General features: G+C 39.4%; 1 protein-coding gene across 4 annotated transcripts in view; it reads left to right on the top strand.

Annotated features, from left to right (window-relative positions):
• The window catches only part of PRUNE2 (prune homolog 2 with BCH domain), a 182,521-nt gene that overhangs the window by 36,298 nt on the left and 127,722 nt on the right, over nucleotides 1–18,501 (top strand). For all 4 annotated transcript variants that reach the window (XM_075128716.1, XM_075128717.1, XM_075128718.1 and 1 more), the window contains exons 2-4: nucleotides 5,562–5,666; nucleotides 6,654–6,856; nucleotides 8,516–8,679. In XM_075128716.1, coding sequence (XP_074984817.1) covers nucleotides 5,562–5,666; nucleotides 6,654–6,856; nucleotides 8,516–8,679 — 472 coding nt within the window. The remainder of the gene's footprint in view (nucleotides 1–5,561; nucleotides 5,667–6,653; nucleotides 6,857–8,515; nucleotides 8,680–18,501) is intronic.

Below are 18,501 nucleotides of genomic sequence, written 5' to 3' on the forward strand. Positions count from 1 at the left end.
AGGCTGCCTCTTTAAAACTACTGCAGACACACTATTTTGCAATAAATAATCTTTAGGATGGAGAAAGAAGATGAGGTCTCAAGCCTTCTTCTCAGAGTCATTGTTTTTTTTTTACATTTTTAGAAAAAATGAAGACATATGATAAGTGGCTCTCCATAACTGAGAGAATAGGCTCAAACTACGAATGGGGGGTTATACAACAGGTCAGACCAGATGATCTAATTGTTCCTTCTGGCCTTAAATTCTGTGAATCTATGAAATAACATTGGAAGGTCTGTTGGACATAACGTTTTTTAAAGGAATGTTTTCTGATCAAATGTGATAAAAACATAGATTTTGTGAAAACAACTTTTTTGCAGACCCCCAGGGCAATTAGAATGTTTCAGCTGCCATATTTCTGGACGCTGCAGCATTGTTTTAAAGTATGGGAGCCTGAAAGTTAAAGTGAAACCTACTGGTCAATGCTTCTGTGGGTCATGAAAGTGAAACAAATGGTGAACAAGCAGCCAAAATAGTGCAAGTTATTTTTTTAACAGTCTTTCATTTTTAATAGTTTTGGGTGTTATAAGAAACATAGATAAGGACATTTTAATGTATTTATTTATTAAATATAGGTCTTTTAACCTGACTTTGTCCTTTAAAAATCTGGAGGCATGCTCAGGACAGTGCCTGTGTTTGATTAGGAACATTCCATTACCTGGGATTCTTGGTTCCTCTAGCACACAACGAGGGGAGTGAAATTCCCACGTAAATTGCCGTATGGAAGAGGATTAGAGAATGGGAATTTTGGAAGGAGCTGTTACAGTTACCAGGATAACTGTATCTCGTGTCTGATCCCTTCTTGTCTGTTCAAGTGCACCCCCTCTCAGATCTTGGGCCTGTAGCTATCACCTCAGGGTAGAGTCATGGAATTCTCCCACTCTCAGACTGGGCTGCAGTCCCCTGTGATCAGCTGTGATTACTTCAGCTGTCCTGGTTTGTCTTCAGCACCTCCAATTGCATCCCCTCCAGGACAATGACAATGGTAACCAGTGACTACATTGCCTTCTAAAAGCAAAGCATTATTTATTTAGAACAAAAGCATTTAGGAGAAAACAGATCTTACAACAATAAACAGTCTACATGCTTGCCTGTCTTTCTCTAAGGCATACCATTCCTGGAAGCTAGGGGATATCCAGTGTCTGTTCTCCCTCTGCAGAGCCTCTCTCTATGTCAGCATGTCCCCCTTGACAGCAGTTGACGTGTCGTCCCCCCCCCCCCACCGCCCCCAGAAAAGAGATTTTTACAACTGTTTAAAGTCTGAGAGAGACATGGTGGGTGAGGCAATATCTTTTATTGGACCAACTTCTGTTGGTGAAAGAGACTCGCTTTGGCACTCCACAGAGCTCTTCTTCAGGTCTGAAGTTCTTTCGATCTCTTTGTTCCCAGCATTCCCAGCAGAACAGCTGTGTCACTTAGTTGGAGACAGGATACAGTATGCTTGAAGCTAATACTTTTCTCATTGTCTTGTAATTGCCCCCTAAGTGTTGTTCCAAGGTTGCTTATCTGGGCTCATTGGATCGCTTCCCTGCTTGTTTTTTCCACTGGCTGCTACTGAGTTATATCAATACAGGAAATCCTAATAGCCCACCATAATTGTACAATAATTTTATCTCCCTATCCAAGTCTCATATAGGGTTCACAAAATTATTACATCTCAGTATTCTTAGACTATTACATAGTAATGCCATGTCAGTCACAAGAGGGTTGAAGAGAAGATGGATAGATAACGGGATGGGGAAATAAAAGCAGGGAAACTGTGGGCGTGTGAAGAAGGCAAATGCTGGTTTAGAAATTTGAACGCTCCTTGTCCTTTAAAGCAACTACAAAGACAAAGGATTATCGGAAGCTGCTATATTTAGGTTTTTATCTCACCTACCCAATTTGTTTCTCTTTGGAACTGCAGCATATCTTTATAGCAAAGCCACTGCTAATTAGTAACATGGGTATTTTGTGTGAATTTTAGTGTACAGGAAAGGTGTCACATGGACAATGCTGGAGACTGAAGTTCTCTCTCTTTATTTTATTTTTATTTAAGAAAACACGATGGTGTCTGAGCAATCGTATGGAGCTGAAGTTGGAGCTGGAGTTTAATCTCTGTGCCTATTCAATCCTAGGCCTTTCTGCTGGGACTGCCACTGCGGTTTCTTGCTTGCTAGTGTCACATTTTTAGGATGTGGACATGTGTTCACTGGGAAGTAGACAAGATCAAGAAACTCATTTTATAGAGGCACCATGACTGCCATATAGATGGTAGATACTACTGGTTGGATTGTATTCTGAGAGGTGACAGGCTCACTATCTAATTATCAACCCCCCTGATCCATTCAATCGCTTATTGCTTTTGTAGAATACACAAATGCCACAAAAATAACCCAAAGGCTGAAATAGCACATTTGTCAAGGAGCTAAAGAAAAAGAATGTCAATACATTTCTGTTTGTATTAAAGAAGCCAAGAAGTCATGAGTTTTTATTTAGTCATTAGGATGGCACTGAAATTGGCATTATTTGGTAATCCTAAAAATATTTTGAGCAAGGACAATTTGAGAAAGGGGAAAAATTAGAAATTGGGTGTGACACTGGCAGACCAGGTGCCAGCTCATGCCAAGGTCCCTAGGCCTCACTGAACACTGACAACCATAGCTGGAAACCAGTCTGGTTCAACTGTGTGTTAGCATTGATAAAATAGATGTTAAGCTGATAAGAATGTGTTTAGTGTTTAGACTCAATGAAATGTTTGTAGGATGCTGCATGCATTTATCTCACTTATATCATCTGTAGCCCATGGTAAAAAGTAATATTGAGTGTTTGCATTGTAAACCTCTGTAGTTGTGTAACTCACCAAATAGAAAAGAAGAATGAATTAATGTAAAGTGCTGGCCCGCTGTTCCATTGTAAAACATCAAAGGACAAAGACTTTGTTGATTGCTTTTCCCCAACTCCCAGAAGAGGAGACAGGCACCAATACTTGTTCCATCAGTTTGAACTCTGAAGAAAGGGAATTAAAAATCCCTGGCCAGACGAACTGTATTATGTTGCTTGGAATTTGGAGAGGGCAAAATTTCTAAGCATAAAGAAGGGATTACCAAGCTGCTTAGCCTGGGTTAGCTCTGAAGGACATAGAAAGCTTGCATATCACAGCAACTACTGTTACCTTTTGGAACCTGAGGCTTGGTTTACACTACAGAGTTAGATCGACAAGGCATCTTATGCCGACCTAAATCTGTAAGTGTCTACACTAAAATTTCGTTCCTGGTGACATAACTGTCCTGCTACGCTGACTTAGGCCATGTCTACCACTACCACTTATGTCAGCAAAACTTATGTCGCTCAGGGTTGTGAAAAAACTCACCTCCTGAATGACCTAAGAAGTTTTGCTGGCATAAGTGGTAGTATGCACAGCACTATGTTGACGGGAGAGCTTTTCCCACCAACGTAGCTACCACTGCTGGGTGGTTTAATTATGTCAATGGGAGAGCTCTCTTCCGTTGGCATAGAGTAGCTACACAAGAGATCGTACAGTGACGCATATAGACATAGCCTTAATAACTCCACCTCCACGAGAGGCATAGAGTCAGTGTCGATGTAGTTAGGTTGGCGGAGTGTTAGTGTTGCTTACATTGACAGTTACTGGGTTTTAGAAGCCATCCCACAATACCCCACACTGACAGTGTAATCGGTACAAGTGCTCCTGGTGAGGAAGTGCACTGCTGACATAAGGAGCAAAGTGTAGACACGCAAAGTGTAGATGTAATCACTGTGTGATGCCATAAGTTAGGTTAACTTAGTTTTGTAGTGTAGACATGCCCTAAGACAATGACTCATTTGTGTGTGTATATTTACCTGCTTTAACCTTGTAAATCACTCTTATTTCTTTTTCTTAATAAGTCTTTAGTTAGTTTATTATAGGATTGGCTACAAGAATTGTCTTTGGTGAGAGATCTAAGGTACAATTGAGCTGGGGGTAAGTCACTAGTCCTTTGGGACTGGAAGTAACCTGAATATTGTGATTTTGTTGGCATAAGGGACCATCTATCACAAAGATAGGGGGCAAGATAGACTGGAGTACCCAAGGGGACTGTCTGTGACTCCATATTAAGGCTGTTGTAGTGCTTGAGGAGTTCACACTTTATACTTGGTTGGTGAAATCTAAGTATAGAACACACAGCCAGTTTGGGGTTTGTGCCCTGCTTCTTCACAGTTTGTCCTGAGGTTGGCACTCACGGTCATGAGCCACTCTAGACAGCTTGACATAGGGAAATAAAGAAGTAGAGAAATATCGATGGTAGAAAAGATGTACATTTAAGTCATAGGTGTCTGCTCTAGACAGTTTTTACAACTGCATTGTTCAGAAAGGTATCTTGCTTAAGTAGTTTCCTTCCAAGTGCACAGGAGATTGGGAACGATTGACCTGGTTTTATTACCCAAGCGTATTTTGAATGATTGTGTTCTACATAATGAAAAAAGAGCTGTACCTCTTTTTTCTCTCCTGGTAGAGTGAAGATTAGACATTTGTATTCTTTTATTAACAGGTAATTGAGGCAAGTATGCTAATTATAGCTCTTTGCAGGAAGATTAGATTTCACTTGAGAAAGTGTAGAAAATTAACTCAAAATAACAAAATGTACTTCAACCTTCAGACATGGAAAAGAACCTCTTTAATTGTGTATGTTTGGATGTGAGACACCTATATTAGTGTCAGACACATTTGTTTCTCAAATTAAGATGCACAGCTCATTAAAAGCAATAGGCTAGAACATTTCTGTACAGTTGGCATCTCATTAATGATGTGTTCAAGGAAAAGCATAATTCGCAATCATCTGACGTGTGTGGGGGTGTGTGTATGAATTGTGCATGAACCTCTCTGAAATACTTCGCATTTACACAGCATGTTTGGCATTTCCCTGTCTATTGTTTGGAAGGGACCCAATTTTACCCGATATTGAATGTCCTTAATTCCTGTTGCTGTCAGTGGGAATTAAAGACATGCAGCACCTCACAGAGGTGTGCTCGTCTTCTTGCAGGATCAGGCTTAAGGCTAGTTACATTTTTAAAGTTGCAAATATCAGGCCAAGTGGCAGACAAGGAAAACAGCTACTACCAGAAGAACTCACCATGCTTTGTGATTCAGTGGTTTGTCAAGTAGGTCTTCACCCCTTGCCCCCATGCTGCTTTGATAACTACGTCTGTGTAGTGTGTTTAGCATCTCACCATTCGCACTGGAAGCTGCTTTTCTCATTATTCCACCTACACCATTGATTTTAGTGGGAACTGACCTATGTGAGTTCAGTCCATATGTCTAAACCTGGGTCCCCATGCACTCCAAGCTCCTATCGACTTCATTGGGAGTTATGGGTGCATGGGGATTGGACTGACCCTATAATGAGCACATTTATTATGCTGACTGACTGAGAAGTTTTACAATTAAGCAAAACATTTAGATATTTCAATTGGCAAGTTAAATGTCTGCATTCCTTGCTGTTTTTTACAGTCACCTTTTAAAATGGTCTTATATGTTTCAGAACCGGAGCAAACGCCTTGGGAAAGTCCATGTTGTTCTTGGGAATAAACCATGTGATTTGGATTCTCTCATTTCTGCATTAACATATGCCTACTTCCTAGACAAGGTAAAAAGAAAAATGAGATCCTGACTTATTTGTTATAGATGTAATAATGTTCAGCAAATAAAAACATGCATGTACAAAATTAGGGTCTGATCCCCTGGCAGTCAAAGACAAGACTCCCGTTGAGTTAAGTGGGAGCAGATGGCAGCCCTTTATTATACAGAAGTAATGATCTAGAGATTATCTACATACAAGAGATGAATGGCAATAACGAAAACCCGAAGAACATGTTAATGCAATGTAGGTGAAATTCATTGCCAGCACATGGCCTATTCATCGCTAAAAGCTGACTTAAGTGATGCATAGAACTCATGCAAATCCTAATCTTGTGCACAGGGTTGAGTTTCATCCTCAAATCTTTGATACAAATAACATATCCATTGTTATTCTTTTTGTTCAGTAGACTGTTGATTCACAGGAGACAGAGGACAGATTACTATCATTTACTTACTGCTTGTGTCACAGTTGCACCTACAAGACCCCTTTGTTCTAAGCACTGTACATATGCATAGTAAAAGTCAGTCACCACAGAAAGTGAAATCTTGACCCCTCTAAAGTCAATGGAATTTTATGGGATCAGAATTTTTTCTCTTGACTTTAGTGGGATCACAATTTCACCAAGAGTAATTAAGTAACTTGTCCATGGTTATACAATATATGTGTCTTAGAGCTGGGAATTGAACTAAGATCTCCTGATTTTTAGTCAAACGGCTTAACCATGAGACCAAACCAAGTTTGAAAGGTAAACGTTGACTACAGTTGATGGGGATTTAGGCACATGCTGAAAAAACAGAAATAGAATTTTTAGCAATTTCCCCCACTCATTTTTCCAACATCTCTCTTACAGCTACATAAAGAGGAATCAGCAAAGAGGAATTATCTGTGGGAAAATAAGGTTTACTGATGGGCAGAAATTCAGACAAAATTGTCCCAATGAAAGTCAGTTATTCTTTTGCACCATTCTGACAGATACACATTCTCTTGTTACAGGTCAGTCCCCCGGATGTTCTATGCTTGCCCGTGCTGAACATACCAAGAAGAGAATTCAGCTACTACCCAGAAACAAGGTTTATTTTGGAAGAGTTGAATATCCCAGAATCATTCCATATCTTCCAAGATGAAATCAATTTGCATCAGCTGAATGATGAAGGGAAATTGTCTTTAACGCTTGTTAACAGCAACATGCTGGCAAGGTATAGTGTTCTGTGTACGATAAAGTGGCCATGCTAGATTGAGCTGTTTTAAAGGTTATATTTTAAGTAGTTTTAGGACTATAAATGCTGTCTTAACATTTTCTGTTCTATATCTGTAACACAATGTGGAATCACAGAAGAGACAGAAGACCCAACATTATTTTCCCTTCATTATGACCATTGAGTACAACATGCTACACGTATTAGTCTAACAAATTTATTTGAGCACGAAAGCTCATGCTCAAATAAATTTGTTAGTCTCTAAGGTGCCACACGTACTCCTTTTCTTTTTGCGAATACAGACTAACACGGCTGCTACTCTGAAACGTATTAGTCGGTTTGTTTCACTTTTCTGATGGACCATTTTATGTATTTTACTAAAAGCCCTTGATGCACCTTCATAGATCTCAGTTTAGACACTATTGAATTAGATTTATTATCCCAGAGCTTTATATAAGGTCTGTAAACTGCAGGTCACACTGGAATCCATACAGGGTATCATCGAACAACTACATCCCTTACTCCATGGGGACCCCATCCTGAAGAATCTTTCCTGAACCTCCTCTTCTGGCCTTCAGACAACCCCCTAGCCTCTCAAAGGTCATCATCAGAAGCAAGTTCCCCACAGACCAGGACACACCAATTCAAAGCGGCACCAGACCCTGTCAGAACAACAAATGCAAAACCTGCAGACATACCTCCACTGCTACAATGATCAATGCCTCCCACAACACACCTGTCAAGTTCCATGAGTCCTACACATGCCTATCACATGTGTTATACTTCATCCAGTGCACTACGTGCCCCAGTAACAACTATGTGGTTGAAACCAGACAAACACTACGCTTTTGAATGAGCTCACACAGGAAAATGATAAAAGACAAAAACACCCTATCATCCTTGGGTGAAAATTTTTCCAAAGCAATCACTCTATATCTGACCTATCAGGCCTCATCTTCAAAGGAAACCTGCACAGCATTTTCAAAAGATAAGCGTGGAAACTTAAATTCATAACTTTGCTAGACACTAAAAATCATGGTCTTAATAAAGAGACTGGATTTAGGGGTTATTACAACAATCTGTAACCCACTAACCCTGCCCTCTTTTTTGTCCTATGACTACAGGGGTGTTAATGGGTCACTTCACTTTGAAAAGTCCCTTAGAATATGTGCTAACTACTTATGCTAAACCTTGTATTTAGCGGTGACATTCTAAAAGTACCTTTCCCAGACATGAGGAAGAGCTCTGTATAGCTCAACTGCTTGTCTCTCTCACCAATAGAAGTTGGTCCAATAAAAGATATTATCTCACCCACCTTGTCTCTTACAAGCATTCAAGTCTGAGTACATACTAAATATCAAACAGTAGTTATTTTAAAGAAGCTAAGAATCTATCACTCTACAATAGTGACTTAAGTTTAGGACATTGTGGTCAAGAAATTAATGAACATTTTTTTTTGTTTCATTCACAGTAGAATTTGAATGAGAATGACTAGAGTGTAGCATTATGCCAGCAGCTGTTATTAAGTGATAGCTCTTTTTAAAAAATAATTTGTACTATTAACAATAGCAAAATAACTGAAAAGGCTACACTGGTGTGTTTACAGATCAAATAATTAGAATTTTTTTAATTTGTATTTTTAAAAATTTTGTGTGATAGTGATGATAAAAGTTTGGAATCAGCTGTTGTCAAAGTCATCAATCCAGATGAGCGATGTGATGCCAACTTGGGGTTACAGGCGTCTTCTTCCTCTTTAGTAGTAAAAGAGATTCTTCAAGAGGCACCAGAGTTAATCACTCAGCAACTGGCTCATCTCCTCAGAGGTGAGAGATTATTCTTTTTATTAAATACTGAAAGGTTTAATGGAGTGTTGCTGAATTTGCTCATGCAGAAAGAGTGCGATCCATTCTTTGGTTAACAATCCCTTTAAAGACCACGGGAAGCTCCATAAAAGAAGCAGGGAGTAAAGAGTTTGTTAAAGAGTAACATTATATTTAATATTAAAAATGTGCATTTAAAAACAGGCATGAGGGGTCTTTACTGTATCACTAGAGAGGAATATTAAATGGAGCTATCTGCACATCAGTTGGGTAGATGGAATAGCTCTTATAGTTCTAACTTTGTTTCCAGTGACTGTGTGGTATTAGGAATAAAGATACTCTTACCCTGTAGTGCATAATGAATATGGATCAAGATCCCATGCTTGCATGTTAAAACTTCTAATCAAAGCCATGTTTATTTAATCTTGTTTTGGTGGTATAATGTGTAACTTTCATGATCTAAGAATGCCATAATCAAATTGCCATGACACTTTCTTCTCAGTTTGCCTCATTTGTGCACCACAGTATTAAGCAGTAGGGCTTCAGTATAGTCACAAATGTTTCTCAGTTTTTCTTTTTAGCTTGTTACATTTGCCATTATCTTCATTTTTGCAGTGTCACTGCTTTTAAATTTGTGATATCTGTTAGACAGAAAGCTGAAGCTGTAGAAGAACTGACGGTTGCCCATAAGTTAGTTATGTACTTTTATCATTCCCTCTTCAGAACATACTTTAAAAAATAACCAGTTTAAATTGTGAACTCATGCTTGCTAAATTTTCTTTTCTGAAAAATTAACGTAGACAAATGTCGCAACTCCAGTGCTGAATTTTTGCATACACCTAAGTATAAGAAAAGATATGAGTTTATTTTACTCTGTTCTGTACCTCATAACATGCCCTCCATCATGGTATCTGAACTATTGAATTTATACTGAGAGACTACAAAAGTTTGTATTTTTATAAGGCTTTTTCATATTTTCATGAGGAAAGGGTGTTACCTTTTAATACAGAATTTGGTCAAATCTCTGTACATGTTTCATAACTAATGGTCCCCAGTAAAGCTGCCATTAAATATTTCGCAGTCTGCAAATCTCTGTAGAATAGCTCTATGGGAAACTGTGCCCTCAACTAACCAAGTAAGCATAATCATTTATCTTTGTGACAGAACCAAAAAAAAAAAAAAAGGCATTTGGGGGATTTATGTCAAGAGGCCTCTATGACAATGCAAAGTGACTGGAGCTAGTAGGATATTACTGATAATAACGCCTTTATGTAGTTCATTATTTAGAGGTAGAATTATAGCTTATTATTCAAACACTTCAAATATATTTGCTATAAAAGCTAAACATAGGCAAGATTTTTCTTTTAATGCAACCATAAGGGCCCAATCCTGCATATACTTGTTAATGTGTGTAGTGATTAGCACCATAATTAGTTCTGTTGAAATCAGGAGGATTATTCATGATTGTAAACAATATTATTTGATAGTAAGTGTTTGCGGAATTGGGCCCATGCCTAGTAGAATTACAGTTATCTATCATATTAATACAGCTTCAACAACCGATGAAGTGAGCTGTAGCTCACGAAAGCTTATGCTCAAATAAATTGGTTAGTCTCTAAGGTGCCACAAGTACTCCTTTTCTTTTTGCATGGTATCTAGTTATTCTGTTGATATCTAATGGTATAGAAAATAGTAAGGTACTGAATTAAACAGTATAATAAGCTCTGATGTGACTTTTAAAAAGTTTTTAGTAGTTAGGAGACCACATTTACAAATTCAGGAAAAATCAGTAAATACCAACATCTCTTAATTTTAATTTTTAATACATTGTCCAAGCTGTTAAGACTATAAATATTTACAGATAGTAGACCAAATTCTTACAACTTACCCGAATCCTATATATGAAGGGTTTCTTCAGGTATGTTGGCAACAAGAAGAAAGCCAAGGAAAGTGTGGGCCCCTTACTGAATGAGGGCGGCAACCTAGTGACAGGGGATGTGGAAAAAGCTAATGTGCTCAATGTTTTTTTTTGCCTCTGTCTTCACTAACAAGGTCAGCTCCCAGACTGCTGCGCTGGGCATCACAGCATGGGGAGTAGATGGCCAGCCCTCTGTGGAGAAAGAGGTGGTTAGGGACTATTTAGAAAAGCTGGACGTGCACAAGTCCATGGGGCCGGACGAGTTGCATCCGAGAGTGCTAAAGGAATTGGCGGCTGTGATTGCAGAGCCATTGGCCATTATCTTTGAAAACTCGTGGCGAACGGGGGAAGTCCCGGATGACTGGAAAAAGGCTAATGTAGTGCCAATCTTTAAAAAAGGGAAGGAGGAGGATCCTGGGAACTACAGGCCAGTCAGCCTCACCTCAGTCCCCGGAAAAATCATGGAGCAGGTCCTCAAGGAATCAATCCTGAAGCACTTGCATGAGAGGAAAGTGATCAGGAACAGTCAGCATGGATTCACCAAGGGAAGGTCATGCCTGACTAATCTAATCACCTTCTATGATGAGATTACTGGTTCTGTGGATGAAGGGAAAGCAGTGGATTTATTGTTTCTTGACTTTAGCAAAGCTTTTGACACTGTTTCCCACAGTATTCTTGTCAGCAAGTTAAAGAAGTATGGGCTGGATGAATGCACTATAAGGTGGGTAGAAAGTTGGCTAGATTGTCGGGCTCAACGGGTAGTGATCAATGGCTCCATGTCTAGTTGGCAGCCGGTGTCAAGTGGAGTGCCCCACGGGTCGGTCCTGGGGCCGGTTTTGTTCAATATCTTCATAAATGATCTGGAGGATGGTGTGGATTGCACCCTCAGCAAGTTTGCGGATGACACTAAACTGGGAGGAGTGGTAGATACGCTGGAGGGCAGGGATAGGATACAGAGGGACCTAGACAAATTGGAGGATTGGGCCAAAAGAAATCTGATGAGGTTCAATAAGGATAAGTGCAGGGTCCTGCACTTAGGACGGAAGAACCCAATGCACAGCTACAGACTAGGGACCGAATGGCTAGGCAGCAGTTCTGCGGAAAAGGACCTAGGGGTGACAGTGGATGAGAAGCTGGATATGAGTCAGCAGTGTGCCCTTGTTGCCAAGAAGGCCAATGGCATTTTGGGATGTATAAGTAGGGGCATAGCGAGCAGATCGAGGGACGTGATCGTTCCTCTCTATTCGACATTGGTGAGGCCTCATCTGGAGTATTGTGTCCAGTTTTGGGCCCCACACTACAAGAAGGATATGGATAAATTGGAGAGAGTCCAGCGAAGGGCAACAAAAATGATTAGGGGTGTGGAACACATGACTTATGAGGAGAGGCTGAGGGAACTGGGATTGTTTAGTCTGCAGAAGAGAAGAATGAGGGGGGATTTGATAGCTACTTTCAACTACCTGAGAGGTAGTTCCAGAGAGGATGGTTCTAGACTATTCTCAGTGGTAGAAGAGGACAGGACAAGGAGTAATGGTCTCAAGTTGGAGTGGGGGAGGTTTAGATTGGATATTAGGAAAACCTTTTTCACTAGGAGGGTGGTGAAACACTGGAATGCGTTACCTAGGGAGGTGGTAGAATCTCCTTCCTTAGAAGTTTTTAAGGTCAGGCTTGACAAAGCCCTGGCTGGGATGATTTAATTGGGGATTGGTCCTGCTTTGAGCAGGGGGTTGGACTAGATGACCTCCTGAGGTCCCTTCCAACCCTGATATTCTGTGATTCTATGATTCTATATGCAGCTGTACTGTTATAAGAGTCTTGCCTTTTGCAAGAGGACTGTTAAATTCTGGGATCTCAAATCACTGTTGGGAGCAGCCATGGAGAACAAGGCAACCAATTACAGTGCTGGAAATGTAGAAAAATTCCCACTCATATACAGATACCAAAATGATTTGCTCTTCATGGCCATTCTGACTTTGTAGCTACCAGCAGAGGACCATATTCTGGGGTGAAGAATAGCTGTTTTGTGCTGCACCGCCAGTGGATATATGCTGTAAGGCTGACATATCTCACTCTAGCATGATTGCTCCAGGGCATAGGTGATATTCCAGTGGCATAAAGCCAGTATAGAAGTACCGACACTAGTATTCCTCCCTTTTAATACTATCTGTAGCGTAAAATAATTGTATAATTTACATGGAGCAATTTTTGTTGGTGTTTAGGTTCGGAGAGCTAACGTGAAAGTCAAAGTGCTATGAATTTGGATTTGATTTCATAAAATTGCTGAGCGGAGATAATCAGCACTGAAGTCAATGGGAGCTTTAACATTTATTTTAGTGGGCACTGATTCAGGCCTTTAGGATGTATGGGGGGTGATATTGCAATGTTAGTAACATGATTCAAATGCCTAGGTTTAGAGATATCTTTTCAGTTGTGCTGCACCAGCTGTAACAGTTTCATTAGGTGCCATCTCAACAGACTTCTTTGGAATTCTGAAACTTTGGCTCACAGTATTTATTAATTTTAATAATAGCTGAAAGTATTTAAAAATACTCTGTGTACTATTATAAGTTTGAACAAATTAGACATGCTTTTGAATGGAAAAAAAGGGAGAAGGGAAGAAAAGGCATATCCATGCAAAACTTAACATCATTAATGTAGGCAGTATTATTATTTAAGGTCTTTTTTAAGCTGTATGCTTTCCTGATATCTTTGTCTCTTCTTCAGACACACTGTGAGTTAATTCTACCCTTGGGCCTTAATCAGAATCTGCTCCAAGAGTCAAAGTACTGCACAATCATATCTGCCTTAAGTCAGTGCTTGTTCTGACTCTGGATTTGTGCCAGAAGCAAACGATTATAAAATCTGCCAGAGTCTTGGGCCTGTATTACTTTATTTCCCCAGAGATGTTTACTAGGGGACTGTTGCCAAACTCAAGATCCATTACATTGCTGAATCATTACATTTTTTGTTGGAGCCAGCTGGCAAGGAGTGATTCAAAAAACTGATTGTCGTGTACCTTGAGTCAGTGCATTCTTGAAAATGCCTCCTTCTGTTTATTTGTATAAGGACTTGAAGGATGCCACAAGATGCAGATTGCAACACGTAAATACTAGCAGTTTTTTACCAAGATGAACAACAATATTTATAGATACTGAATTTGATTTTTCTGGAGATGAACGGAAGCATTAATACCTTTCAGTGCGGTGCTGGTGCAGTTCAGCTTTCAAAATTAGTTTGTTATTTTAGCAACTCACAACAGGTCCTTTTTGGGAGTTTGGGAAAGGTGCCAGCATTTATCAGATGCATGATTCACACTTTTCTTAAATGGTCATGAAGTCCAAGTGAATTGCATCCCTTTATTGTACATTAGTATGAGAGAGAAAGGGGAACATTTTCAGCTTCACCAAACAATGATTTTTTGGCTTGATAAGATGTTTTTCCTACTGTGTCTAGAAACAAAGCGTTTTCCAGAAGGCAAATATTTTTTCCACCAAGATTGTGTAGCATTTCAGCTAGGAATCTTTTTTTTTTAAACTGCTGATCATCAATGAGGGCTGCTTTTTTGCTCTATGTACAGTTTTCATGAAATGTTGCTTCTTTTCCGACCTCCCTACCATCCGTTCTTTTTCATCTTAAAGATCAAAACCTAGGTGAAAAAGGGAGGCATCTGTATTTTCATTGCACTATTCTTTTCAGCCACAAACTTATCATGCAGGAGATGCCTGTGCTGTTTTTAATGTTTTCCCAAAACAACTTCTGCCTTCATTAGATCATGTTTAATATTAATGCAGAGCAATTGCTTTTGGCAAAAGTGGTACTTCTGAACTGCTTTGAGAAAAGAATAAAATGCCCATCATTTTTTTTAAAGCAGCATAGCATATTATCCATTGTCCTCTCTCCTCACCCCACCCCCAAAACCCAGTAATGCAGTGTGATGCACATGGTAAGTAATATCAACCCTTGGATTATATATTGTATTTTCTTTTGTTTGTGTGTGTCAGTAGACAGAAGAGCTTCTGGAGTCCTTTCAGGAATCCAATGGGAGTTGCACTAGCTCTCAGTAAAAGCAAGTTGTTGGCAGGAGGTGTTCCTAGCTGATGGATCTCCTTTACAACAGAGACTTAAAAGAGTACATGACTAAATGGACTGCTGACCTGACTCAGTCTGGGAAAGTGGTAATGAAAGTGATATACTGGTGTCCCACTGAGCCCACCCGTTCCACCAGCCTCACCCTGTCCCGCAGTGCCAGGCCCTCAAGCCTCCTCGAGCACACACACACACAGGTAGGGCCACACCCAGTTGCAAAAGACACAGACACTGAGATCAGCTCTGCGTGGGAAGACTCAGCTTGGGGATTACTCAGTACTCCAGTGCACACTACCTCTGGAGTATAAACCCAAAAGTATATTGTCTTGCGCTGCCCAGAAATGTGTACAGCGTAAGCTCATGAAAATCGCCCCCTCCCTCAATGTGGAGGAAGATAAGCGCAGCTTTTTGCCCCCTTCCCCCATTATGAATTGTACAAACTGGGTTTTAGAAAACAAAGCAAGTTTATTAACTACAAAGGATAGATTTTAAGTGATCACAAGGGATAGCAAACAGCTCAAAGCAGATTACTGAGCAAATAAAACAAACACACAAACTAAGCTCAATACACTAAAGAAACTGGTTACAAGTAGTAATTTCTCACCCTAAATGTTATTTTAGGCATTTCTTTAACAGGCCAGACACCTTTTCTGGTCCGGGCTCAGCTCTTCTTTCCCCCTCAGTGCTTGTTTCTTAGATCTTCTCAACAGTCATCCTGGGTGGAGAGTCAGTGAAGAAGGAGCCCTGATTAACTCTTGCTTCCCTGCCTTAAATAGGATTTACATATGGCGGGAATCCTTCGTTTCCCAGTTTGGTCTCCACGCCTTTTGTGGAAAAATACTAGTAGGTCAAGATGGGGTCCAGTACCAGGTGACATAATCACCTGACCCTGCAGTGTCAAAGCAGCATCCCAGGAAGCTTCTCAGGAAGATGGGAAATTAGCATCTTCAAAGTCTTATTGCCCTTCCTAATGGCCCTTCCAGGCTGATTGCCTTCTGTCTGGTGGGCATTCCCCAGGTGCTAACACTTCAGTAATTTATACACAGTCAGTATTTCTAACTTCAGATATAGAAATGATAAATGCATACAAATAGGATAATCAGAGTCAGTACATCATAACCTTTCCAATGATACCTCACATGACCCATCTTGCATAAAACACATTTTAGTTATGCCATATTCATATCATAATATTTCTATGAAGAATATGGGGCGTACATGCCACAGTGTTCTTAGCTGATGGATCTCCTTTACAACAGATACTTAAAAGAGTACATGACTTAAATGGACTGCTGATCTGACTCAGTCTGGGAAAGTGGTAATGAAAGCATGCCTAGGATGAAGAGAAATGAGGTGAGGCAGTGTTACTTAGGACAAACTCTGAGTTCGTTTTTCTAAACTATGTGGGATCTTAAACCCCATAAAGAAATTGAGGGCTCCATATCCCACTAATATGCAGGGATTTTGTGTGTATGTCCCATGAATACTAACAAGCACAATGTATACATTGAAGGAAGAATACACCCGTGTTGACATTGGGAATTGCAGATGTTTCTATATTAGTTTGAGAAGACTCTTTCTCTCTCTTCCTTTTTTCTTAGCAGAAGCATTAAACAACAGAATGCCTACGACAAAAAAGCTTTTAAAATTGGGTGCCTGTTTGATTAATTACTCCATTAATGCTATAAGGCCTACATTTCATGTTGGGATGAAAATGCTTGTTCCCCTTAAAACCCAAAGTGGGTTTCCTATCAGAAAGTTTTGCACACAACCAGACTATGTCAAGTTGCAACTCTTGAGAGGAACCTAGCAATCAAGAGTACAAGGCTGCTTTCAAATAGCCAGGTGAAATGCATATCTGTACTCTTTCTTGCACCCGTGTTCAAACTCTGATTTTAAAATATGCAATAACTCACATGTGTGTATCCTAGTGAGGGTCTGATCAAATTCTAAGAGAGCTTTCCCAATGGAAATTCACAAGAACATATCATAGCAGTGAAAACCAGATACAGGGACATAGCAGTATAGAGTTATCTTCAAACAATCCTTCGAGCTCTTTTGATTTGGGAGGTAAAGGTAAAAACGTTTAGAAACAGAACTCCCTGTTTTAAAATATATTTATAAGGATTGGCAGATTAATTTAAACTAGCTTCGTGAATGTTCAGAAAATCATTTTTACAATGCTCTATAATAAAACTGTTCTTGAACTGAAAAATGGAATTGTCACTGGTAAGAATTTTTATTATGAAGATTCGTTCTGATTTAAGGGGCTTGATTCTTCTTTCCCTCACACCTGTCCATATTAGGAATAACTTAGTTAAAGTCAAGTGAGTTATGCCAGTATAAGGCTGGTGTGAGATTTTAGAATCCAGCTGCCATAGTGTCTTGGGGTCAGATCTTCAAAAGCCCCTAGCTCACATTGATGTCAGTGGGCATTGGGGCCTATTATCTTGAAAATCTGGGCCCTAGATTTTCATTTACCTGAACTCCACTATTCATGTAAAAGAAACAGAAATTGACTGTGTGAGACACACACACACAAAATATTTTGCTCAAATTCTGAGAATCAAATTTTATTTTTCTTTTACTGTTTCTGTATTGCCTTTGCCTTCAGCATTTTTTTAGAATTACATAATTCTGCACTTATGTCACAGCTTAATTGAAAACCTGGATTGATCAGGGAAAAGCTGTCGTGTAATTATTGCTCAATTTTTAATCAATTGTAATTAGACTGTGTTATATTAAAAGAAAATTAGTAACATGATGTTGTAATTGTACTGAAGCATAATTTACTTGATCTTAGTTCTTTCTATACAATTAGGTATACAAATCTGGGTTGACCTTCTAGCCATCTGTAATTCTGAATTGATGAGTGTGTATGGTTTTTATATCTAATACCTGTTACTTTATTGCACTTTCCAGTACTTTGTGCTCTGATTTCCTCTGCTTCTTAAGATACTATTTTTTAAATCCATTGGTTAATGGTTCAGATGACACATACAATAGTAACTGTTCCATCTCTTATATTAAAAAAACCCCAACCAACTGAACCACCACTAAAGATACAGGCCTACATTTTGAAAAATGAATAAAGATTATGGGTGCTTCAGCTTTTGGATACCCAACTTTACATACCTGAAAATCAGACCCCTTAAGGTGTTCAAAAATTGGGATCCCTAAATCACTAGCAACTTTTGAAAATGTGGGCCACAGTATATATTTTCTGTACAGTCTTGTTTCTTTTATGATTTTTAATACTACCACACAGAGAGGAATACTATTTAAAATAAGACTGACATAAACCCAAGAAAATTAAGGGTAAAAGAGAGAAATTCTGGAAATTCTAAGATAAGAAAGAAATTCCATCCTGGATTCACCCTACAATAAATATTAAAAATGTCTACAGTCTCTCCAGGGAGTGGTATGTTACAATAATTTTTATGGCTCTATGTATTTTCAGGTTGTATGTCTCCATATGAACATGTTAGGCCAAATTCATCCCTTGGACTAATATGTCAACTAGTCTCAGTTCCTCAGAGAGATTCACTCCCTACTTCAGAGTACTACTCCCATACCAGCATTTGTCTGCTAGTGAGGCCTATACTTAAAGTTGCAAAATTGTTTCCAGTAGCAGATCATCCTGCGTTCATGCACTTATAACTTTTTGAAGAAAGGTTTCAGAGTAGCAGCCGTGTTAGTCTGTATTCGCAAAAAGAAAAGGAGTACTTGTGGCACCTTAGCGACTAACACATTTATTGGAGCATAAGCTTTCGTGAGCTACAGCTGAAGTGAGCTGTAGCTCACGAAAGCTTATGCTCAGA

Source organism: Caretta caretta, chromosome 5, assembly GCF_965140235.1.
Source record: "Caretta caretta isolate rCarCar2 chromosome 5, rCarCar1.hap1, whole genome shotgun sequence".
Classification (NCBI taxonomy): domain Eukaryota; kingdom Metazoa; phylum Chordata; order Testudines; family Cheloniidae; genus Caretta; species Caretta caretta.